At 39.3% G+C, this 19342-nt stretch overlaps 1 protein-coding gene across 2 annotated transcripts in view; it reads right to left on the bottom strand.

Moving 5' to 3' along the window:
* ST8SIA4 (ST8 alpha-N-acetyl-neuraminide alpha-2,8-sialyltransferase 4) overlaps nucleotides 1–19342 on the bottom strand; it is an 87697-nt gene that overhangs the window by 395 nt on the left and 67960 nt on the right. For both annotated transcript variants that reach the window (XM_026865676.1, XM_026865677.1), the window contains one exon: nucleotides 8–704. In XM_026865676.1, the coding sequence (XP_026721477.1) occupies nucleotides 422–704 (283 nt within the window). In that variant the 3' untranslated portion in view covers nucleotides 8–421. The remainder of the gene's footprint in view (nucleotides 1–7; nucleotides 705–19342) is intronic.

Genomic DNA, 19342 nt, shown 5'->3' with positions numbered 1-19342 from the left:
TTTCTACTCAATTCTCATCTTTTCTGCCAAAACCTGGTTGATTTGCTCAAGAAAATATTCCATCCACTGGGGATTTCTTCTGTAGGCTGTCTGACCACAGCATCAAGTCAGTAGTAAGCAGGACATATTTTTCCCCTTCAATTAATGATGAATATGTCACTGGATCCTGTAAACACTACTGAGTATACATTCAAGCTTTATTTTTAGTGAAAGTGGCACTTACTTAAATCCTTGCAGTCAAGATAGCTTAGTTATAGCACTTTACAGGTGTAACAGCTGGTTATGTAATTCTGATAAAATTCCTTTCTCTGATGTCTTAGTGGGTATTGAAATATATCCTCACTGAGATCCCATTGTCAATCCACAACATCTTTATGATGAAGCGTGTATTCTGTACTTCTTATTGTACTTTATATGTGCTTTATTGCTGTATGCATTTCCCTGTTGTTAATTTAAGTGCTCCTCTGTTATGTAATACATACAATGTTTTAAACTCTAATGGCATCCTATGAGGACTGGCATTAGAAAAGTACCGGTATTTCAGATCATCATAATAATGATACTTGACTGGTTTTCCATGTAAATCCTTTGGGAATGGCCAAAATCCATACAGGTGAATCTCATCACAAAATCTGGTGGCAAGAGTATACATGAGGAGACCAGTGCTGGGTCGTTTAATGTGGACCTTGTTTGTCAGCCAATAGCTGCAAAGATAGAAAAAGTAAATTTAAGAAACTCTCATACAACTTTGTATGAATAAATCCTGTAAACTTATTTTATCTGGTTTGCATTTGTTTTACACTATAAAAAAGTGAAAGTTTTCTTCTTTCTAAACTGAGATCATAAATGATGACATTGTTTTGTCACACCTTTATTCCACCTAGAAGAAAAGTGAGATCTTAGTTAACACAGTGCTGAAAAAAAGTTGGTCAACTAAGGCTCTTAGTTCAGGCTTTAACCTAACAAGAAGTCATGATGCCTGCAAATATTTTGAAACGGTAGCTAACTTCCTCAGCCAGATAAGGGACCAGTTTATTGCTATAAACTTCGACCTCCTGCAGTATCCAATTCACCTCATCAAGTCAGCCCTACACTGAATAACTGATTGGCCTAGTGACTACTTCACAGATCGCTTGTCTAAATAGAAAGTAAATGGAAATAATAAACACAACATATTAGGAATCTAACTTTCAGAAGTAAACAGAAGTGAAGCTTTATTTACTTTGCTTGTGATTAAGTATATAAAGCTTCCTGGTTGTTAACAGCAGTCTCCAGAAAAGCAAAATCTTACACTAATAATTTTAAAAACGTTTTGGTTTGTATTCAACAGTTCACAGATCCAACTGAAGCTATGGGACCACTTCCCTGAGCCAGTAACAACATGGTTGCGGGTTTAGAAGATGCAGAGAGATTTCAAAGAAGCAAATGGTGGGTAGGTGCAGAAAGAATATCAGAACGGAACTGGACTCCAGCATGTAGCTCACAGCAGTACCTTAAAAATCTGCCACCAACATTGCTTCACATTCCCAATCTTTAAAAATAAAAGTTCAGTAAAATAGTGCCAGTATATTACTGGTAAAACACATCTCCCAAGCCTAATTCAATGTAGTTTGTTATTGCTTTAAAGAAATGAAAAAGGGTATTTAGAAACATAAACCTGGTAATTCTGCTGGTTCAGATAAACAGCAGCTACACACACAGTTGTACTGGTCAAACTGTGGGAATGAGTGGCTCTAAGTAAGCAAATCTTTACATAGCTTTACCACACAAACCTAACACATTGCATTGTATCACTTTATTCTTTGTTAGTTATAGGCTGTGAATTGTTTCTACTACAGCCCAGACAAAGGGTCAAGGGAGATAAACCTCATCAGACCAGAGTTAGCTTTGTGTTAAAGCAGGGTTACAATAAGGTTGGAACTCTGAATATGCAACCAGATTGCCTTAAAGGCATTTAGTGGTGTAGCAGGATGAACATTCCATCTATGAGATAGGATAGTAAAAATATGTCTTTCATCAAAGCCTAAAGTGCCTTAAAAGCATCAGATGTTGTGCAATATTAAAAATAACCATCCATTGAAACTGGTCTTTTCAGTTTCATTTTTTGCCAAAACCATACGGACTAAAGGCTGATGTCTTTGAATCACAGATACATCTGCATGTGAAATATAATTTTTTTTTTTTTGCATTGTGCTCAGTTTCTTTTTCAAAAGCTGAAGGACTCTGCAAGCAGAAGTCAGATCTAGGCTGAGTGATTGCTTCTCCAAAGCCAACGGAATGAATGACTCAGAATGTTGTTAGGCTGTAAAAAACAGGACGGAGAAAAGAATATTTAAGAAGCAAATGCAATGGGGAATGGCTACATGTACAAATGACAAATGAATTGCATATAATTTTTCACTGTTTTCATAAACCTGAGTTTTCAGACAGAGGTTTCTGAGATAAGATGCTAAATAGTTTATTTCCTACTCTGAGAAAATGCAACATTTAAAACCAAAACAAGACAAAGTAGAGATGCCAATTCCAGAAGATTTTTTAAAAAATGTTTGATCATAGAAAAATTATTGAAGAAATAAAGCTGACCACTTTTGGCACTTCATATCACAGATAAAGCAAAAGAGATTTGTAGAAACTGGTGTTTGTCTCCTCAAAAGTTGGTGCTCACTCTAATCACATGCAGTCAGCCATCTACATGAGTGTCTCTAGCCAAACAAACCTGATGTACTATAGGACACAACTGATAACATTTCAGCTGAACTTCACCCTTTCGGGAACAGGATGATCACAGCAGAGAATGAAATTAATAGTAAACAGGTGGATCTAAATAATTGGAAAGGATGCTACATCTTACTTAACAGTTTCCGTACAGGAATAACGTAATGAAGGAACAGGATGTTATAAAGAGCCTCTCACAATTTTACAATATAAAAGCAAATATTTTCTTTTGCTTTGCATATTCAGATATCATACAAAAGGGAAGTTTAACTGCTCAGTTTCTCTTTAAAAATATGAAAAATAAAAACTAGTACTTGCTGTACTTACTATCAAAATTTCGCAACTCGAGATCAGCTCTACTTCATATGAATAAAACCCCAAGTAATACAATGAATGAAAAGTTAGATTCATTCAGTGCTCCACAATGAAGTTTCCTGCAGATCATTTGATCTCTACAAATACTTGGCTCCCAATCTCTGCTTGAATTGATAAAATTGGTTGTATGGTATAAGTACTCTTTGTGATTTTAGTCTTGAAATATATGTGTCACCTTCTTATTCATGTAGATACTCTAATATGAAACCTTGTTAAGGCTGATTTTTAGACACTGATTGATGTCATAAATGCTTTAACTAATAAGCATTTCTGTACCTGCTTTCAGTTTCTGGAGTTTTCTATAACTTTAGTTTTAAGCCTAAAGATACCCTTGTTACCTATTTATATGTGATATTTCTTATCTAAGGTTACAGTGTGAGGGAAGCAACTTATCACAGATCTGAGAAAGAATCTCTTGTTTCTTGTAACCTCTAGACCTTCACCCATGTCCAACTCTTGTTTTTCATGCTGGATAGAGAGAGAAATTTAACTGACAAAGGAATAAGTGAATTTTGATATGTTAGAAAAGGGAGTCTGCTATTTAAACATCACTAACATGCACCACTATCAAGTGGAAGGCTGCAGCCACACAGTGCACCACTACAATGTTCCAGCCCCTTGTTCTCTTGATATCTGTGCTAAGACAACTCTTCTGTGAGGCCATGCTCTAAAGCAGGCTACTGAATTTATTGAAATGTGCCAACGTGTAAATACACTTCATTTCTTGACTTAAAATGGAGTAGCTTGAATTGAAACAGATCTCACTTCAAATTACTTTCAATGACATGGCTGATGGTAACTTCGTAAAGACACAGGCAATATATAATGAATTTCAGCTTAACACTCAGAAGTTAAAAACAAACCTCCACGGGTAAGGGAAAAACACAGAACCAAACATGGAAGAAACCCATGCAAGAGTAGAGTATCTTGAAGTACCTGAAATACTGAAGGCCTATTCAGTACTTAGTTTAGAAATGTTCATGTATTTTATTTTTATAAAATTACACTTAACAATTACAAAAATTGTAATCGGTAACTAAAAATAGCACTATACACCAAAAAATTAAAAGGACACCTTGATCAAAGTAGGGGACTGCAAAAATATCATGAAAAGAAAGTATGGTTAACCAGGTAATGGTTCCTCTAATGATGTCCTTCTGCTCCTACTCCTTTTTATCTGATATTATCTTGTTTATTTTCACCTTTGCTTTTCATCCCAAATCCAAGCATCTTTACCTCCAAAACTTTTTTATCTCCAAGAGACATATTATGTAGTCAGTCATAGCCACACACTTTAGACGTTCTCTTTCATCCAGTTCAATACGGAACTCTTTTCTAGAATGTTTTCTTTTTAATAGGCATACAAAGAATCACAGAATCATCTAGTTGGAAAGGACCTTGAAGATCATCCAGTCCATTAACCTAGCATTGAGAGTTCCCAATTACACCATATGCCTAAGCGCTATGTCAACTCTACTCTTAAAAGACCTCCACGGATGGGGGCTCCATCACCTCCCTGGGCAGCCCATTCCAACACAGGGCAACCCGTTCTGTAAAGAAATGCTTCCTAATATCTAGTCTAAGCCTTTCCTGGCACAACTAGAGGACATTACCTCTTCTCCTATCACTTAATACTTGGTTAAAGAGACTCAACCCAAGTTCTCTGCAACCTCCTTTCAGGTAGCTGTAGAAGTTGATGAGGTCTCCCTTCAGCCTCCTCTTCTCCAGACTAAACAACCCCAGTTCCCTCAGCCGCTCCCTCGTACAACCTGTGCTCCAGAGCCTTCACCAGCGTTGTTGCCCTTCTCTGGACACGCTCGAGTCATTCAATGTCCTTTTTGTAGTGAGGGGCCCAAAACTGAACACAGTATTCAAGGTGGGGCCTCACCAGTGCCAAGCACAGGGGTAAGATCCCTTCCCTGTCCCTGCTGGCCACACTATTTCTGATACAAGCCAGGATGTCATTGGCCTTTTTGGCCACCTGGGCACACTGCTGGCTCCTGTTCAGCCAGCTGTCAATCACCGCCCTAGGTCCCTCTCTGACTGGCAGCTCTCCAGCCACTCCTCCCCAAGCCTGTAGCACTGCTGGGGGTTGTTGTGGCCCAAGGGCAGCCCCCGGCATTTGGCCTTATGGAAACTCCTCCAGTTGGCCTCAGCCCATGGCTCCAGCCTGTCCAGGTCTCTCTGCAGAGCCTCCCTACCCTCGAGCATCAACACTGCCACCCAACTTGGTGTCATCTGCAAACTGACTGAGGGTGCACTCGATCCCCTCGTCTAGATCATCAATAAAGATGTTAAACAGGAGTGGCCCCAAAACCGAGCCCTGGGGGACACCATTCGTGACCGGCCACCAACTGGATTTAACTCCATTCACAACAACTCTTTGGGCCCAGCCATCCAGCTGTTTTTTTACCCAGAAAAGCGTGTGATTGTCCAAGCCACAAGCAGCCAGTTTTCCAGGGGAATGCTTTGGAAAACGGTGTCAAAGGCCTTACTGAAGTCAAGTAAACTACATCCACAGCCTTTCCCTCATCCAATAAGCAGGTCTCCCTGTCACAGAAGGAGATCAGGTTTGTCAAGCAGGACCTGCCTTTCATAAACCCATGCTGGCTGGGCCTGAGCATCTGGTCGTCCCGCATGTGTTTTATGTTGGTACTCAGGATGAGCTGCTCCATCAAATTCCCAGGCACCAAAGTCAAGCTGACAGGCCTGTAATTTCCCAGATCATCCTTCTGGCCCTTCTTATATATGGGCATCACACTGGCCAATTTCCAGTCTGTCAGGACCTCCACAGTCAGCCAGGACTGCTGGTAAATGATGGAAAGCAGCTTGGCGAGCATTCCAGCCAGCTCCTTCAGCACCCTCAGGTGTATCCCATCTGGTCCCATAGACTTGTGTGTGTCTGTGTGATGCAGCAGGTCACTGGCTGTCTCCTGGATTGCGAGGGGGTCGTTCTTGCATTCTCTGTCTTCTGGCTGAGGAGGCTGAATTCCCTCAATATAACTAGTCTTGTTATTAAAGACGGAGGCAAAGAAGGTGTTAAGCACCTCAGCCTTCTCCTCATCACTTGTTACACTGTTTCCTTCTGTGTCTAGCAGGGGATGGAGTCTCTCCCTGGTCTTTCTTTTACTACTGACATAGATGTAGAAACATTTCTTGTTGTCCTTGAGTGTACTTCTGTAAGACTGGAGATAAGTATTGTCTTATAATGGATTTGTGCCAGCATTTTTTTAATACTTTCTGATGCTTTAGGCATAAAGAAAATGTTTTTTCCTTCCTTTTTAATGCTACTATCTTATCAAAACATAGTTCTTGCATGTATTTCCACACCATAAATAAAAGACTTGCATGTTTTAATATTCTGTATGCAAAAATGCAATTTTTTGCACAGAATCTTCTTTACCTCTATTAACATAATAACAAAAACTAGGGTAAAGCCGAAAGACTTACTAGATACACTAATTTGATTTTAAATTGAGACATGGTAAAAAAACCTAAACATCTCAGTAATTACTTTTACCAGAATCATGGGATCATTCAGGTTGGAAAGGACGCCAGCAGATGCCTAGTCTAACCTCTTTCTCAAAGTAGGGTCCCTCAGCCACTGCTGATGGGGCCTGTGCTCCAGCCCTACCACCTCTGCAGCCTAAGCTCAACTTGCTGCAGTTGTCCACTATCTTTCCTGTATTAGGCAGGCTCAAAACAAAGCACAGGGCTCCAGATGTGGTCTAACAAGTGCTGAGTAGAGGGGTACAAACACTTTCCTCATGTGACCATCAATGCTCCTGTCAATACAGCCCAGATGTTTTTCGCCTTTTGCTGCCAAGGAATACTGATGGCTTGGTGCTCTTGCTGCCTGCCAAGATGCGCAGGTTCCTTCCAGCAGAGCCGGTCCCAGACACTCAGTCAGTCCCGTCTGTACTGCTGCAAGGTTTACCCCTTCCTAGGTGTGGAAACTAGGCAGTTCCTTGCTGAATTTCATAAGGCTCCTGTGGGCCTATGGATCCAGCCTAATCATCCATCTAGACTTTCACAGATCTAGTTGTCCAGTCATCTAGACCACAATATCCTAACCTGGATGCAAGAATATTGTGGGAGACAGTGCCAAAAGCCCTGCTACCACTGAGGTATATGACATCCAGTGCTCTACCCTCATATACAAAGTACAGGATGTTTATAAAATGCTCAGCTATTTCACCAGCTAAACTTAGTAAAAATGCACAACTCTGTGTCTCTTCATGAAGCAAATCCCTTTTAAAAGGGACTTATCTTTCTCAGGTAAAATCATGTTCTCTTCTTAGATGACAACAAACAATAAATTCTAAATCCTACTCTTAGAAATGAAATGATTTTGTTATTTTCTTGTGGAAGCTTATTTTCATACTACTGTAAGCAAGCTAAAAACCATGACTTTGTAGCAAAATACAACAGTTTCCACCTATCTACGAGAAAAGCTGACTTGAAACTATGATCAGTAGCCATCAGTAGTTCTCCATCAAAAGAAAGTTGCACATAACATGGCTGGAAAGTAGAGGATAAGACTGAAAATACAAAATAACCTTACATATTTGAGGAAAAAGATATGATACAATTTAATAATGGGAAATGTAAGTTAAGCAGAGAATTGCCTGAAAAGACTGGCAAAGTCTCTTAAAGTGTTACTTCTTCAGAGATGCATGTGGAGGCTAGATGTGGTCATAAACTGTGTGCAAGTCACAGGGAAAATTACAAATACCTTTATTGTAACATGCTTATAATTTGGCACATTTGCATGCCAATTCTTTCCATTGCAGGAGCTGCAAGAAGGCTTTCCACTCCAAGTAAAGAAGCAGAAACTCTGCCAAGAACCTTCAGCCCCGCACTTGCTGTATCTCCACCACAATCAATGGGATTACACTGGAAAGTAAGTATTTAAGGATTTGCTCTTCGAGCTTTGGACTTCTAAATATACATTTGAGTATATTTCTATTTTTTTTTAAACATTTTATTGTGTCTTTCAGTCCTCACAAACCTTTACCTCTTCTTAACCTCAGCTGATCTTAAACTATTTAACTCAACCTTGCATGAAAGAAATTTTAAACAAAGTGAGACTAAATGAAGAATAGAGTGTGAGCAGAATATAAAATATTCCTTCTCTGATTAGGAGTAACCTTCTGGCAAAATTATTGCCCCCAGTCACTGGTACAACCCTTCAATAGTTCTAATCTATTATTCGCCACTGGGCTCTGAAACAGGACAATGCAGTACAAGTTACAAATCAGCTCTACTGTACATTGGTCTTAAGCCTTGTGTCAACAGATACGATTTGTAATGATTCGCAAAAATGAAAAGAAACATGAAGAAAAGAAGTATGAGTAGAAAAACTCTTTATACACCTGAAAACTGTAAGAAAAGCAATTAAATATGTGAACAATTGATGCCACTCATTGTTACATTAAATGGATGCTGGGAAATTCAAACGACAATTGTTTACTCTGCTACCGCAAAATAGATGATTTCTGACTATACTAAAACATGAAATGTGCTTTCCCAAGGGTGTACTCAAAATGGTACGTGTTGTTTCAGATAGCTTAGCATACTTAACATCTTTATTTGCTATGTCTACATATTCCATAGGATTTCTAAGTATAAATGAGATCAGAATCTGGTAGTGTGTATTTCAATGGATTTTTAACTCCTTTCTCTGGACATGACTGAATCCAAGGAAACACGTTATAACCCTGAATAGCTTGAAAGATTTTATACCAAGCTCTGTTCACTGAGTGGCAAGCTAATCTCCAGGTAAACCCACTCATATGCACTTGCTCATCACTGAAATGCTGTTCCTTCTACAGCCTTTACATGGAAAGAGTATTTTTAAAAGGGATTTCTGAGGAATCTTATATGGTATCTGAAAAGTTAAAATATTAGCATTAATAAGAAGATAGGGAAAAAGATTGTGAGAAAGAAGACAAAACATTTCAGTGCTACTCAAGAGTGTCTGTGTCAGGAGAAGATAGAGGATGTATATTGCCTCGATTACACTCTCTCAAAAAATACTGTAGAACAGTACAAGACACAGAGAAAAACTATCAGAAGAATAAAGTGACTTCCGTATGAGGAGAGAGTAAACTGAGTAGTTTGAAAAAGAGGCAACTAAGTGAGGACATGGCAGAAAGATCCAAAATTATGTAGTGTGTAAAGAAGGCAAATGGGGATTTAATGACTACTTTAAAACAAGTGCTGTAACATAAAAACTATGGACCTGGTGGAGTTACTCAGTAATAGGTCTAAAATAAACAGATGAAAGTACTTTTTTACACAACATACCATTGAACAGTGGAATTCATTGTCAAGGGATGTTTTGGATGACAGTGGCCAACTGACTAAAAAGATACAAATTTTTAAAGTTCACAACACAGTGGTGCAGCTGAAGCTGTTCTCAAGGGCTTGCTAAGCTGGCCATGAAAACACATATAACAGCGTAAAGGCTTGACATTTCCTCTAACTTTTCTTCTAAGCCTCTGTGTTGGCACCTGACACTGGTAAGACCACAGGAGAGAGAGGGATCTACTTAAACAGACACTTTCATGTTCTTGGACTCAGCATCTGCTTTGTCTAGAAGATGTTAGCTAAAATAACTTCCTCAAACTCAGAATGAATTGCTTGTGGTTTCATATCTTCAGTGGGATTAATCACATCAAGATCTGAACAATCCTTCAAATGTGCCTCTCAATTTATGTGAATGTATTAATTAAAAATGCATTATCTGTCCTTGTCTTACTGAGATATGCCTTGGGCAGGAGGCTGTACAAGGAATCTAGAGTGTTAAAGAAATGAAGTGTGAACAGTAACACTGAGAGTGTGTCAGCCAACAATAATACTGTGTAAGATCTACTTTACAGTTTTAAATGTACACTATTTTGAAACAGCACACACAAACCCCATTTAATTAAAAGGAATAATGAACTTTATGAAGAGCTGAAATACTCCCGAGAATTGTCATTTGCTTTTTACCAAACTTAACTCACTAATATTAAGGGTTGGGTTTTGTCTGGGCTTTTTTTTTTCCCTTTACCCCTTCCTTTTATATTGTCAAGTAAATTAAAATTCTTTCTTATAAAGTAGATTCCAAGGACCACTTGAGAGATTGGTCTCTGCCTGGCAATCTTCCTTAGACAGAGAAAGAAAAAACCAGTCATATGAATTGTGAATGCAGTCATGTTACATACCTTGCATTGCCACAGATAAATGAGAACAAGGCCAGTAGGCTGCCATTCAATGTCACTGCCATTGAAGAGAATTTTAACCACTGTGAGAATAGTCTTTACTGGCTATGGCAAAATAATATACTAAAGCTTACTTTTACCTGTCTTAAAATAAAATGGTTCAGCTTCCCTGGTGTAGGAGACTGTTTTGCTTTGTACCAATCCTCTAGCATGATCTGCTCCCAAAACTGCTTTAATGAACTTTTCAAAAATCACCTCAATAGGAAAAAGGTCTGCTAAGAACAAAGAATCAAAATATAGCATAACATTGCCCTTCGCTTGCCAGTGAATTAATTCTCTTGCTAAAGTTAAGACCAGTTAAGCCTATGAACTCTTTTCTCATACATAAAAATATCTTGGTGTAACAGCTGGAATCCTCCACATGCCCTACATAATATGGCATAGCAAGGCCTATAAATGAAGAAGAAAGCCTTCAGAACTAATTACCAGGATACATTTAAGACTGGGAACATGTCTGAACACTATCCCACTTCTTCAACATTTCCAAGCGATCAGAATACTTATATTTATTTGAACACACACTAACTGCTTTAGTTTTCATCTAAAAAAATTAATTATTTACCTAGGTTTAGAAGGAAATTACAGGATGAATAAATTCCTTTGATAAAAAATATCACCCAGGAACAGACCCTGCCAATCCCTGATGAACCAATGACAACAGTTTTTTTATGTGAAACCACCATTAGTTTCAAAATATAAAATGCCCAGGCTGATTGATTCTTCAATCTTGATTCTTCCTTCATAAAAAAAGAACTTTCAAAAATGGCCATATTTTTTGCTTTTAAAGTAGAAGCATTCCAGCAGGACAGAGAGACAACATCCCTTTTGCCAGAAAATCCCCCACAGATATGAGGCAAAGCATAACTGCAGAAAACGTGGGCCTCAACCTGGTCACATGGGAGAGAAGGCAAGTTTAAGCCTTTGCAGGTGTTGTGTACTCTGTGCTGCAGTACAAAAGGAGAATGAGAGCCACCATCTCCCATCTGCTTAAGTAACTGCTTAAGAAAACAGAGTGCATCTGTGTGAAAACTATTTTTAACAAGCAGAAAGTCTCCTCAGAGCAAACCTACAAGATTAAAATATTCCTACAAGGCTGTGAGAAGGTCATACCTCTGTAAAATTTAGCAATGAGCTACCTGGTACCCTGATCATTGCTGTCATGATCAAGGCGTTCCAGAACATGAACAAAAGTTAAATTGACCAAAATTCTAAATTTTAGAAAAATCCAAGCTGCTTCCCTAAACACTTATGCCTGTATACAAATCTACTTGTACATAATGTAGTTCAACTGACACCAGATCATTGTCTTCACTTAGCCATGAAAATTCAGTAAATGCTCTTTTATTTTCACACTATTATGAGGTACACTATATCAGTGAAATATCTACCTTGATGGATATAAAGTCATGCAAAACCTACAAGAGTAAGTACAGTGGTGACTCTTTGTCAAAAAGGAAAAACATTCTAAAAGATGCTCTAAAATTTCACAGAAATATCAAGGTTTCTATTAAAAACACTCTACTTGTTTAAAAAGTTGAGTCTTGCTTGGTTTGTTCCAGCAGCAGATAGTAAACCCCTGCAGAAGAGACTCCAAACAACAGGAGTTGAAAACCTTACAAAATAAAAAAGAAATTAAAATTAACCCAAATGTAAGCAATGAATAATACACCTTTATTGCTATTCAAAACAACATGATCCAATTAATTCTGCAATTAACACACAGAAACAGCTGGAATACTTATCTATGTATTTTTTTTAAAGTAATTGAAATTACCCTGAAAAAAACTATATGGGAAAGGAAACAATGATTTTACAGCTAGTTTATTTTAGATTTCACTGATAGGAGTAGTTGTCATCAGTGTAAATTACTAGTGATAGTGTAAAAATGTTTTCCAGAAGGTCCATAAAGAACAAGACTGTAAAGTAATATTTTCTATTAAATTTCAATCTTTAAGCTATGTGAAAGCAATAGCAGTGCAGAGATACTAGCCCAGTCCTGTATATCTTTTCTTTTGCAACAGCAAATTACACATAGGATTAAGAAGAAAAGTCTGCAAGTGCTTCTGTGAAAAGTGAATTGATGCAGCTTCCAAAACACTGAACATGTCGAAGTAAGAATGTTTTATCATTTTTTCAAAAGACAACCAAGGTGTAATTGAAAATAGTTTTCATTCTATGAGTAATATACTAATGATCAAACTGGCAACATAATTTATCTGGCAATTCATAGAGATACTGATGTTGGATTATTAAAAGGAATGCTAAAAGATCAGAGGTTAGTTTTGTTAGGAACACTGTAGAACCAAATACTTAGCTGCTAGGATGGTAGAAACAAATAATTAACCTTAAAACAATCTGCTGTTGTATATACATGTCAAAAAGCAGAAGCCTAGGAAGGATTAATGAGAAGTAGAGACAGTGAGCTGCAATGACCTGCCTTCGTCTGCCAAACCATGAGGAAGCTATGTAAAAGGTAACTCTGGCAGGGGGAGCTCGTGACCACTGATCCATGGACCACCAACTCTAATTACACCCCAGACTCTAAAGAAGGTGGCGGAGAGGGCAAACTAGGCATGCATGTTAATTTATATGCTAAGCATTAAGATTATGGCAAATCACTTAGTAGATATGTATTCAGTGTATTGAATATGTATCGATTGGGTGTATAAAAAAATCACAGGTTTTGGGACCATGGTGTACTGTCTCAGGACAGGCACATGTGCATGCAAATTCACATAATAAAGGAAAATACCTCCATTCTGTGTATGATTTGGGCATCTGCACACTGGGTGATGAAGCCCCATTTTTGGGACAACACCATCATTATTTTGACACTAGTTGAGTTACAGGTACTCTTAGAGCAAAATATAAAATTGTTTACTGCACTTCTAAATCTATTTTGCAAGTACATCAATAGCCCTTTTGAAAATACATACTGATTTCTTTTAAGGGGATATTATTAGTGAATATCCACCCTGTAACCCTTCATACAAGTAACTCTCAAGAGCCTAAACTGATTTATAACTGCTGAGTACAGTATATCTGATAGCAAAGACTTAAACAATTTAGTTAATATACCAATAACAGGCCCCTTTGTATACCAGTAACAGGCTCCTTTTATAAGCTTCATACAGACAAGATAAGGAAGCCTACATGGCAAAGAGTAACCATTCCCCAACAGTATGCTTTGTACAGACAAGATAAACAAATGCATGTGCAAAGCCAGTCTCACAATGCACGCATTAGATTTCCTGAAATAGGCAGGTACTTAACATATGAATTAGATTCCCCAGAAATAGGTAGCTACTTCTCAGGAATTACATAAATATTAATTTTTTAAATGTTTATAATGAATGTGCTTTTTTTCCTTGGTGTGCATGTTAGGAGGAGAAATCCCCAATGCACCCAGCGCTGGGATAAACCAATATTGGCTTCCTAAACTACTGTTTGGTTTGCAATTTTCTTGGTTAGGATTTTCAGTAACAGAATTTAGCAACCCAGATGGGGCAAACTCTCCAGTGCCTCGATGGACCAGAGGAATTTGAGGACTCCAGCACGCACCAGAGTATTTTTGGGAAGGCCCTTTGATTCCCTGGTCGGGTGAGTTTCTGCAACAGCTATCTGGGAGATTAATGAAATTGGTCACAAGTATTGGTTGCTCACAAGTAAGTCATATATGAATTCGGTATGCGTTTTTGAGCTATTGGTATTGGAACTTGTAGCATGCAATTGTGTGAACCATATGACTGGGATGCCCAGAGTCTGGATTTTGTTTGCGTATTTATGGTAATTTTGAAGCTTTGTAAAATGGGAGCTGGATAGTCTACTGAAGGAGAAATTCTTAAGTGATCTCCCTTGGGATGTATATTAAAACACCCTTGGGATGTATATTAAAAGTTTGGGGGCAATGCCCTCACCTGGAAAAAGTTGATAGAATACTGTAATAATTGGTGGTCTTGTATACTTGAGATGGTCAGAAGAATTGTCCTAAGAATGGAAGTATAAACTATAATACAGTGTTACAATTAATGTTGTTTTGTAGATGCAAAGGAAAATGGGATAAAACACTGTATGTGAATTTGTTCTTTGCATTACGGGCTAATTATGATATGCATAAGGAGTGTGGCTTGACTGCAAGTGAAAGTGGTCTATTAGCACTAGAAGCAGAAAATAATAAACCACCTAAGCACTGTTGCTCAGTATGTAGCATCAGCAGGTGATGGAACAAATATGAAGAGAAATGGGGAGAAGAGGAAGAGGACATTGAGATGTTCGCTGGACCAAGAAAGGGCAGAGGGGCAAGGCCAAATAAGCAGGAAATTGCAGCACACAGCAAAAGGGGGGGGAGAACAAAAGACAAAAGGAACAAGCGAACAAAAGGCAAAAGAAATAAAGGAATATCAATTTGGGTAGTTCCTATGAGGAAGAAGGTTTCAGTCCGATGGCAGGTAGGTCTAGGCAGGGAAATGCTCAGAACATAGAAGCCCCTCTCAGGCAAGCAGTAGGAACAGACAGACCAGTTTGGGTAAAGGTGTCGTTTTTGGTATCAGATTTACATGCCTGGAAGGAGATGGCAGGCATATATAGGGAGGACCAAACAGGTAGCAACAGTTATGGAAACTAGTTCAAGAATCATGATCTGGATTCAAAAGATCTGCAAGTTACCTTAAACCACTTAGTGTCTTATGAGGAAAGAATAATTATTATGGCCAAGGCGGACCAAGTGCATATTCAAGTCCCACAAGATGGATGGATAGAGGATCATTTTTCTCCCAACAGCCCTAAATGGGATCCTAATATCACTGCTCAAAGTTTATTATTAACCAAATCCTAAAAATTGATTTTGTATGGTGTTTGGAATGCTATTCTAAAGTCAAAGAATTGGCCTAAATTGTATCAGGTCATCCAAGGAAAGAATGAGGATCCCTATTATTTCTTTGAAAGAGTAATGGAGGCTGCAAAGAAATATACTGATTTGAATTTGTAAAATTAGGTAGATGGTGTCTTGTTGGTCCACATTTTTATGGGACAATCTAGGGTCTGGAAAGTATGTAACAATAGGGAAAAGGTGGAGAAAGATAAACCGAGAAGAGAAGCTTAAAGACAGTAAGATAATGGCAGCAGCCATAGTCCAGGAAACTGGTAGGGTCAGAGGACAGGGCTATCAGGGCCTGAGGGGAAGAAGGCTTCCTGGAGGAGCACAAAGGGCCAGAATACCATTAGAAAAGGATCAGTGTGCTTTCTGTAAGCAGAGAGAACACTGGAAAAGGGAATGTCCACAATCAAGGTAGCAGGGCCTTGAGGAAATGCCATGGCAGTCTGTTAACGTGGTGATACTAGATTCAGACTGAGGAGGATCAAGAGAAGAATCAGAAGACTGCCCAGCAGAACCCTGTTTATACTAAGTTTAGGAAAGGAGAAAGTAAAATTTTTAGTAGATACAGGGGCTACTTATTCAATATTAAATATATGCACGAGTAATTTGAGTAATCAAAGAATGTCAATTATTGGTGTCATAGGGCAGAAAGAAAATTGGCCATTTTTCCAGCCTTGGAATTAGGAAAAGGGTGTTAACCCATCAAATTATTTATATATCAGATTGCCCCATGCCGCTATTAGGATGGGATATATTAATTGAATTAAATGCAGAAATTACTTTTGAAAAAGTTAAGATCCAAAACCATATTCTTGAAGATAAAGCTTTGGAAACCCAAGTTGTCATGTTACAGAAGTAAGCTGCATTACAGGAGATACCAGAAGAAACTGAAAATGCTGTGACACTTCTCATGCAGGCTTCAGGAATACTAGGATGATCCCGAGCAGCAGAACTGGTAATCACTCAGTTGAAACCAGATGCTAGACCCATAAGACAAAAGCAGTACCCAATTAAACTAGAAGCAAGAAAATTATTAGAACCATTAATATGACAATTAGTGAATTCTGGATTATTAAGAGAACACCAGTCAGAATACAATACCTTGATACTGCCAGTTAAAAAGCCATTCAGAAGAATATCGATTGGTTCAGGACTTAAGGGCTATAAATCAAATTGTGCAGGATGTCCACCTAGTAGTTGCAAACCCGTATACTCCTTCTGGCCACCCTGAAGGAAACAGATAAATGGTTTACTGTACTGGATCTGAAAGATGCATTCTTTTGCCTTCTGCAGATGAAGAGTCAGGAACTGTTCAGTTTTGAATGGAAAAGCCTGAAAACCGGTAGAAAAACCGGCTGGGAGTTTGGACCCCTTGGAAAGGGGTGATCCAGTATGTATTGAGACCCCAACCATAAATCATTTGACTGAAAGTCTGCAGAAGGCTGCTTGTCTCCAATTAATGCATGACAGGCGTTTGGTTCCTCAGGAGCCTTCCCCGATGTTACTAATTGTTAATCCCGATCAAATTACTCCCCTGATTCGGGGCTTGCCAGACTCTTTGAAATCACATGGAGTACAATTACAAGGTCGTTTGTGGATTGCATTAGCCCCACGGGGGAAGACGGGGAGGGGGAGAGCCCATGACTTGGGGAGAGATAACTCAGGACTTAATAAATTATGGCCGGAGAATGGGCTTTACCAGGGGAACGGGTAAACCTAAGACCTCCTTATGCAGAATGGAAAAGCAGGAAAATCTGTCTCACTCCCCTCCGCAAGTTTTAAAAGCAAAGAGAAACCTCTTGTGGACTGAGGGAATGAGACAGGGGATTCCCCGAGAGTTAATGGATGGTCTGACTACTGCAGTTTTAGAAAAGCTCATTCGAGCCTGGAAAGGCAGAAGGAAGCTGCCCCCCACCACCCACCCCCAAAAGAGCAGATCTTTCTGACAAAGGGAGGGAGAGAACTGAATACGATATGGTGCTAATTGCTTCTCAAACACCAACTGCCCCTAAAAAGCACTTGATTGATTTAGGGTCAGGAAACTGGACGTGCCATCCCCAGTAAGTAAGCCAGGGGATGGCGGACGAATCCACTTAAGGAGGCTCACAGAGAATACTAAAGCAGACTTGTTGATTTCTTTTCTGCTTGGCCCCCTTAAAACTCCAGTTACATTTCTAGTAGATACGGGTGCTCAGGTCTCAGCACTCCAAACTGATGTTGCCAAGTGGAATGGCATAATTGCAGCAAAAATATTTGGGTTACAGATGTTTTCGGGACTCTAAGCCACAGCCGACTGCTCGAGTGAAATGCTGGTTACCTGGGAATGAAACTGCAACAGAAACTATTATGCTTCTGGGAAATTTTCTCACAAATATCCTGGGACTTGACCTATTGAAGGGACAAGTCTGGGTAGATTCAAAAGGAGGAAAATGGAAATTTGGGTCCCCAACTACCTCTATAAGACTTTTACAGCAAGTGCCTGTGCTTTCTCCTTCTAAAATTGTTAATGTGAAAAAGAGACTAAAGACTCTGCAAACCCGCTCCATTATCCTGTACAACCTGTTCTAGTAGACTTGCCCACTGTGGGGCAAGTACCTCTAACCCTTAAAACTCCCATCAATACCTGTTCGTGGGTAGCTACTGGTGCCTATGGGAAAGAACACCGTATCAATACCAGGGGGGTTGTCCCTTCTTTCTAACCATCATTGTTTTGTTATGCATATATTTGTTTTACAGGATATTGATCCTGGACGACCAGAGACCTCTGTTACTTTTAGTGCTTTCAATAGTTATAGGCATTATCAGCTAGTTATTATTTGTAATCTGCTTACAGTGTTATATAATTTGTGGAATCATACCTGCTAAATGTGGAGAATCCACTTATTGGAAGGCTAACCTGGAGTTGTGCCTTAAGTTACCTTATTGGGAATCACCTCCAAAATTAAGGAAGCCTGTGAGTCACCTGTGACTGCACACTGGTGCTTGCAAGTATCATATTACCAACAGCAAGATGAAATAATCAAAGACTAGATATAGGGGTATGGTCCCACAGATTAAGCATTAACAAATTGTACATCCTTATTGACCTTCTAATGTGATTGTGTAACCTCTGATAGTTTTAGAAAATTTGACTTAGCATTTGTATGTACTAACAAGGTATGCCTTTAAGGAATTAAAGGTGCAGATCCACCAAGCATCTAGGATGGTGTTGCAAAATCCAGCTAGCATTGCTCAAGGAACATGGACTGTGAGATGTGCTGAGTCTGACTGAGGGAGAATGCTGCATCACCATCCACAACGCCATCACCTATACAGAGGAGACCTGTGCCACAATGAAGAAGGTGGCCAACAGGAACAGAGAACTTTTTTGACCAATGAACTGGTTTGATGGATGGAACCCTGGGTCATGGGTAACATCACCGGAATCCTCAGGACTCATGGGGTGGGGAAGACAGCTTGTAAATATTAGTATTGTAATATTGTGCAAAGTTTTGCTTTTTATAGTTTGACTTGCAGCATTTAGATATATGCTCTCTTACCTTCTGTCTTCTTTTTTTTCCTATACCCTTCGAGATCACAATGGTCAAAGAAAAACTTGGAGTGTTTAAGTCACGGCGTGGGATGTGAGAGACGAGAAACCAGGCCTGTAAGAAACTAAGACAAACAACCTGGGAAAGCAAAAGTTGAGGCTGATTGAAGATATGCCTCAAACACTCGCAAGACAAAACTCTGAGTCACAGGGTACATTCTGTGGAGGCCAAAGCTGATAACGCTGCCCGATGTATCTGGGGGAGAGAGCCCTGTGGAGACAGGACGGCTCTCCTCTGGGGCACCTGGGCAGATTTCAAGGGCCATGTGTCCGGTGAATGAACTTTGCTTCATTATCCACGAAATGCATATTTAAGTTAACACCCCTCAATATGCTAAGGAGGGCTGTCATGATCATGCTAATTACATCATCCCATAAAACACCTTAGCCCTCCCCATACATGGGATATGTAGGTCTGTGGGTCGACCTAGGGGACAGACCCAAGGAAAGTGGGTATAAATCAAAGGGGAGAAGAAAGGGCTCTCTCTCTCTGACCCCCTCTCCCTGCCTCCCCCCCCC

Source organism: Athene cunicularia (assembly GCF_003259725.1).
Source record: "Athene cunicularia isolate RWA chromosome Z unlocalized genomic scaffold, athCun1 chrZ_part1, whole genome shotgun sequence".
Lineage (NCBI taxonomy): Eukaryota > Metazoa > Chordata > Aves > Strigiformes > Strigidae > Athene > Athene cunicularia.
This window is presented reverse-complemented; position numbering and strand designations above follow the sequence as displayed.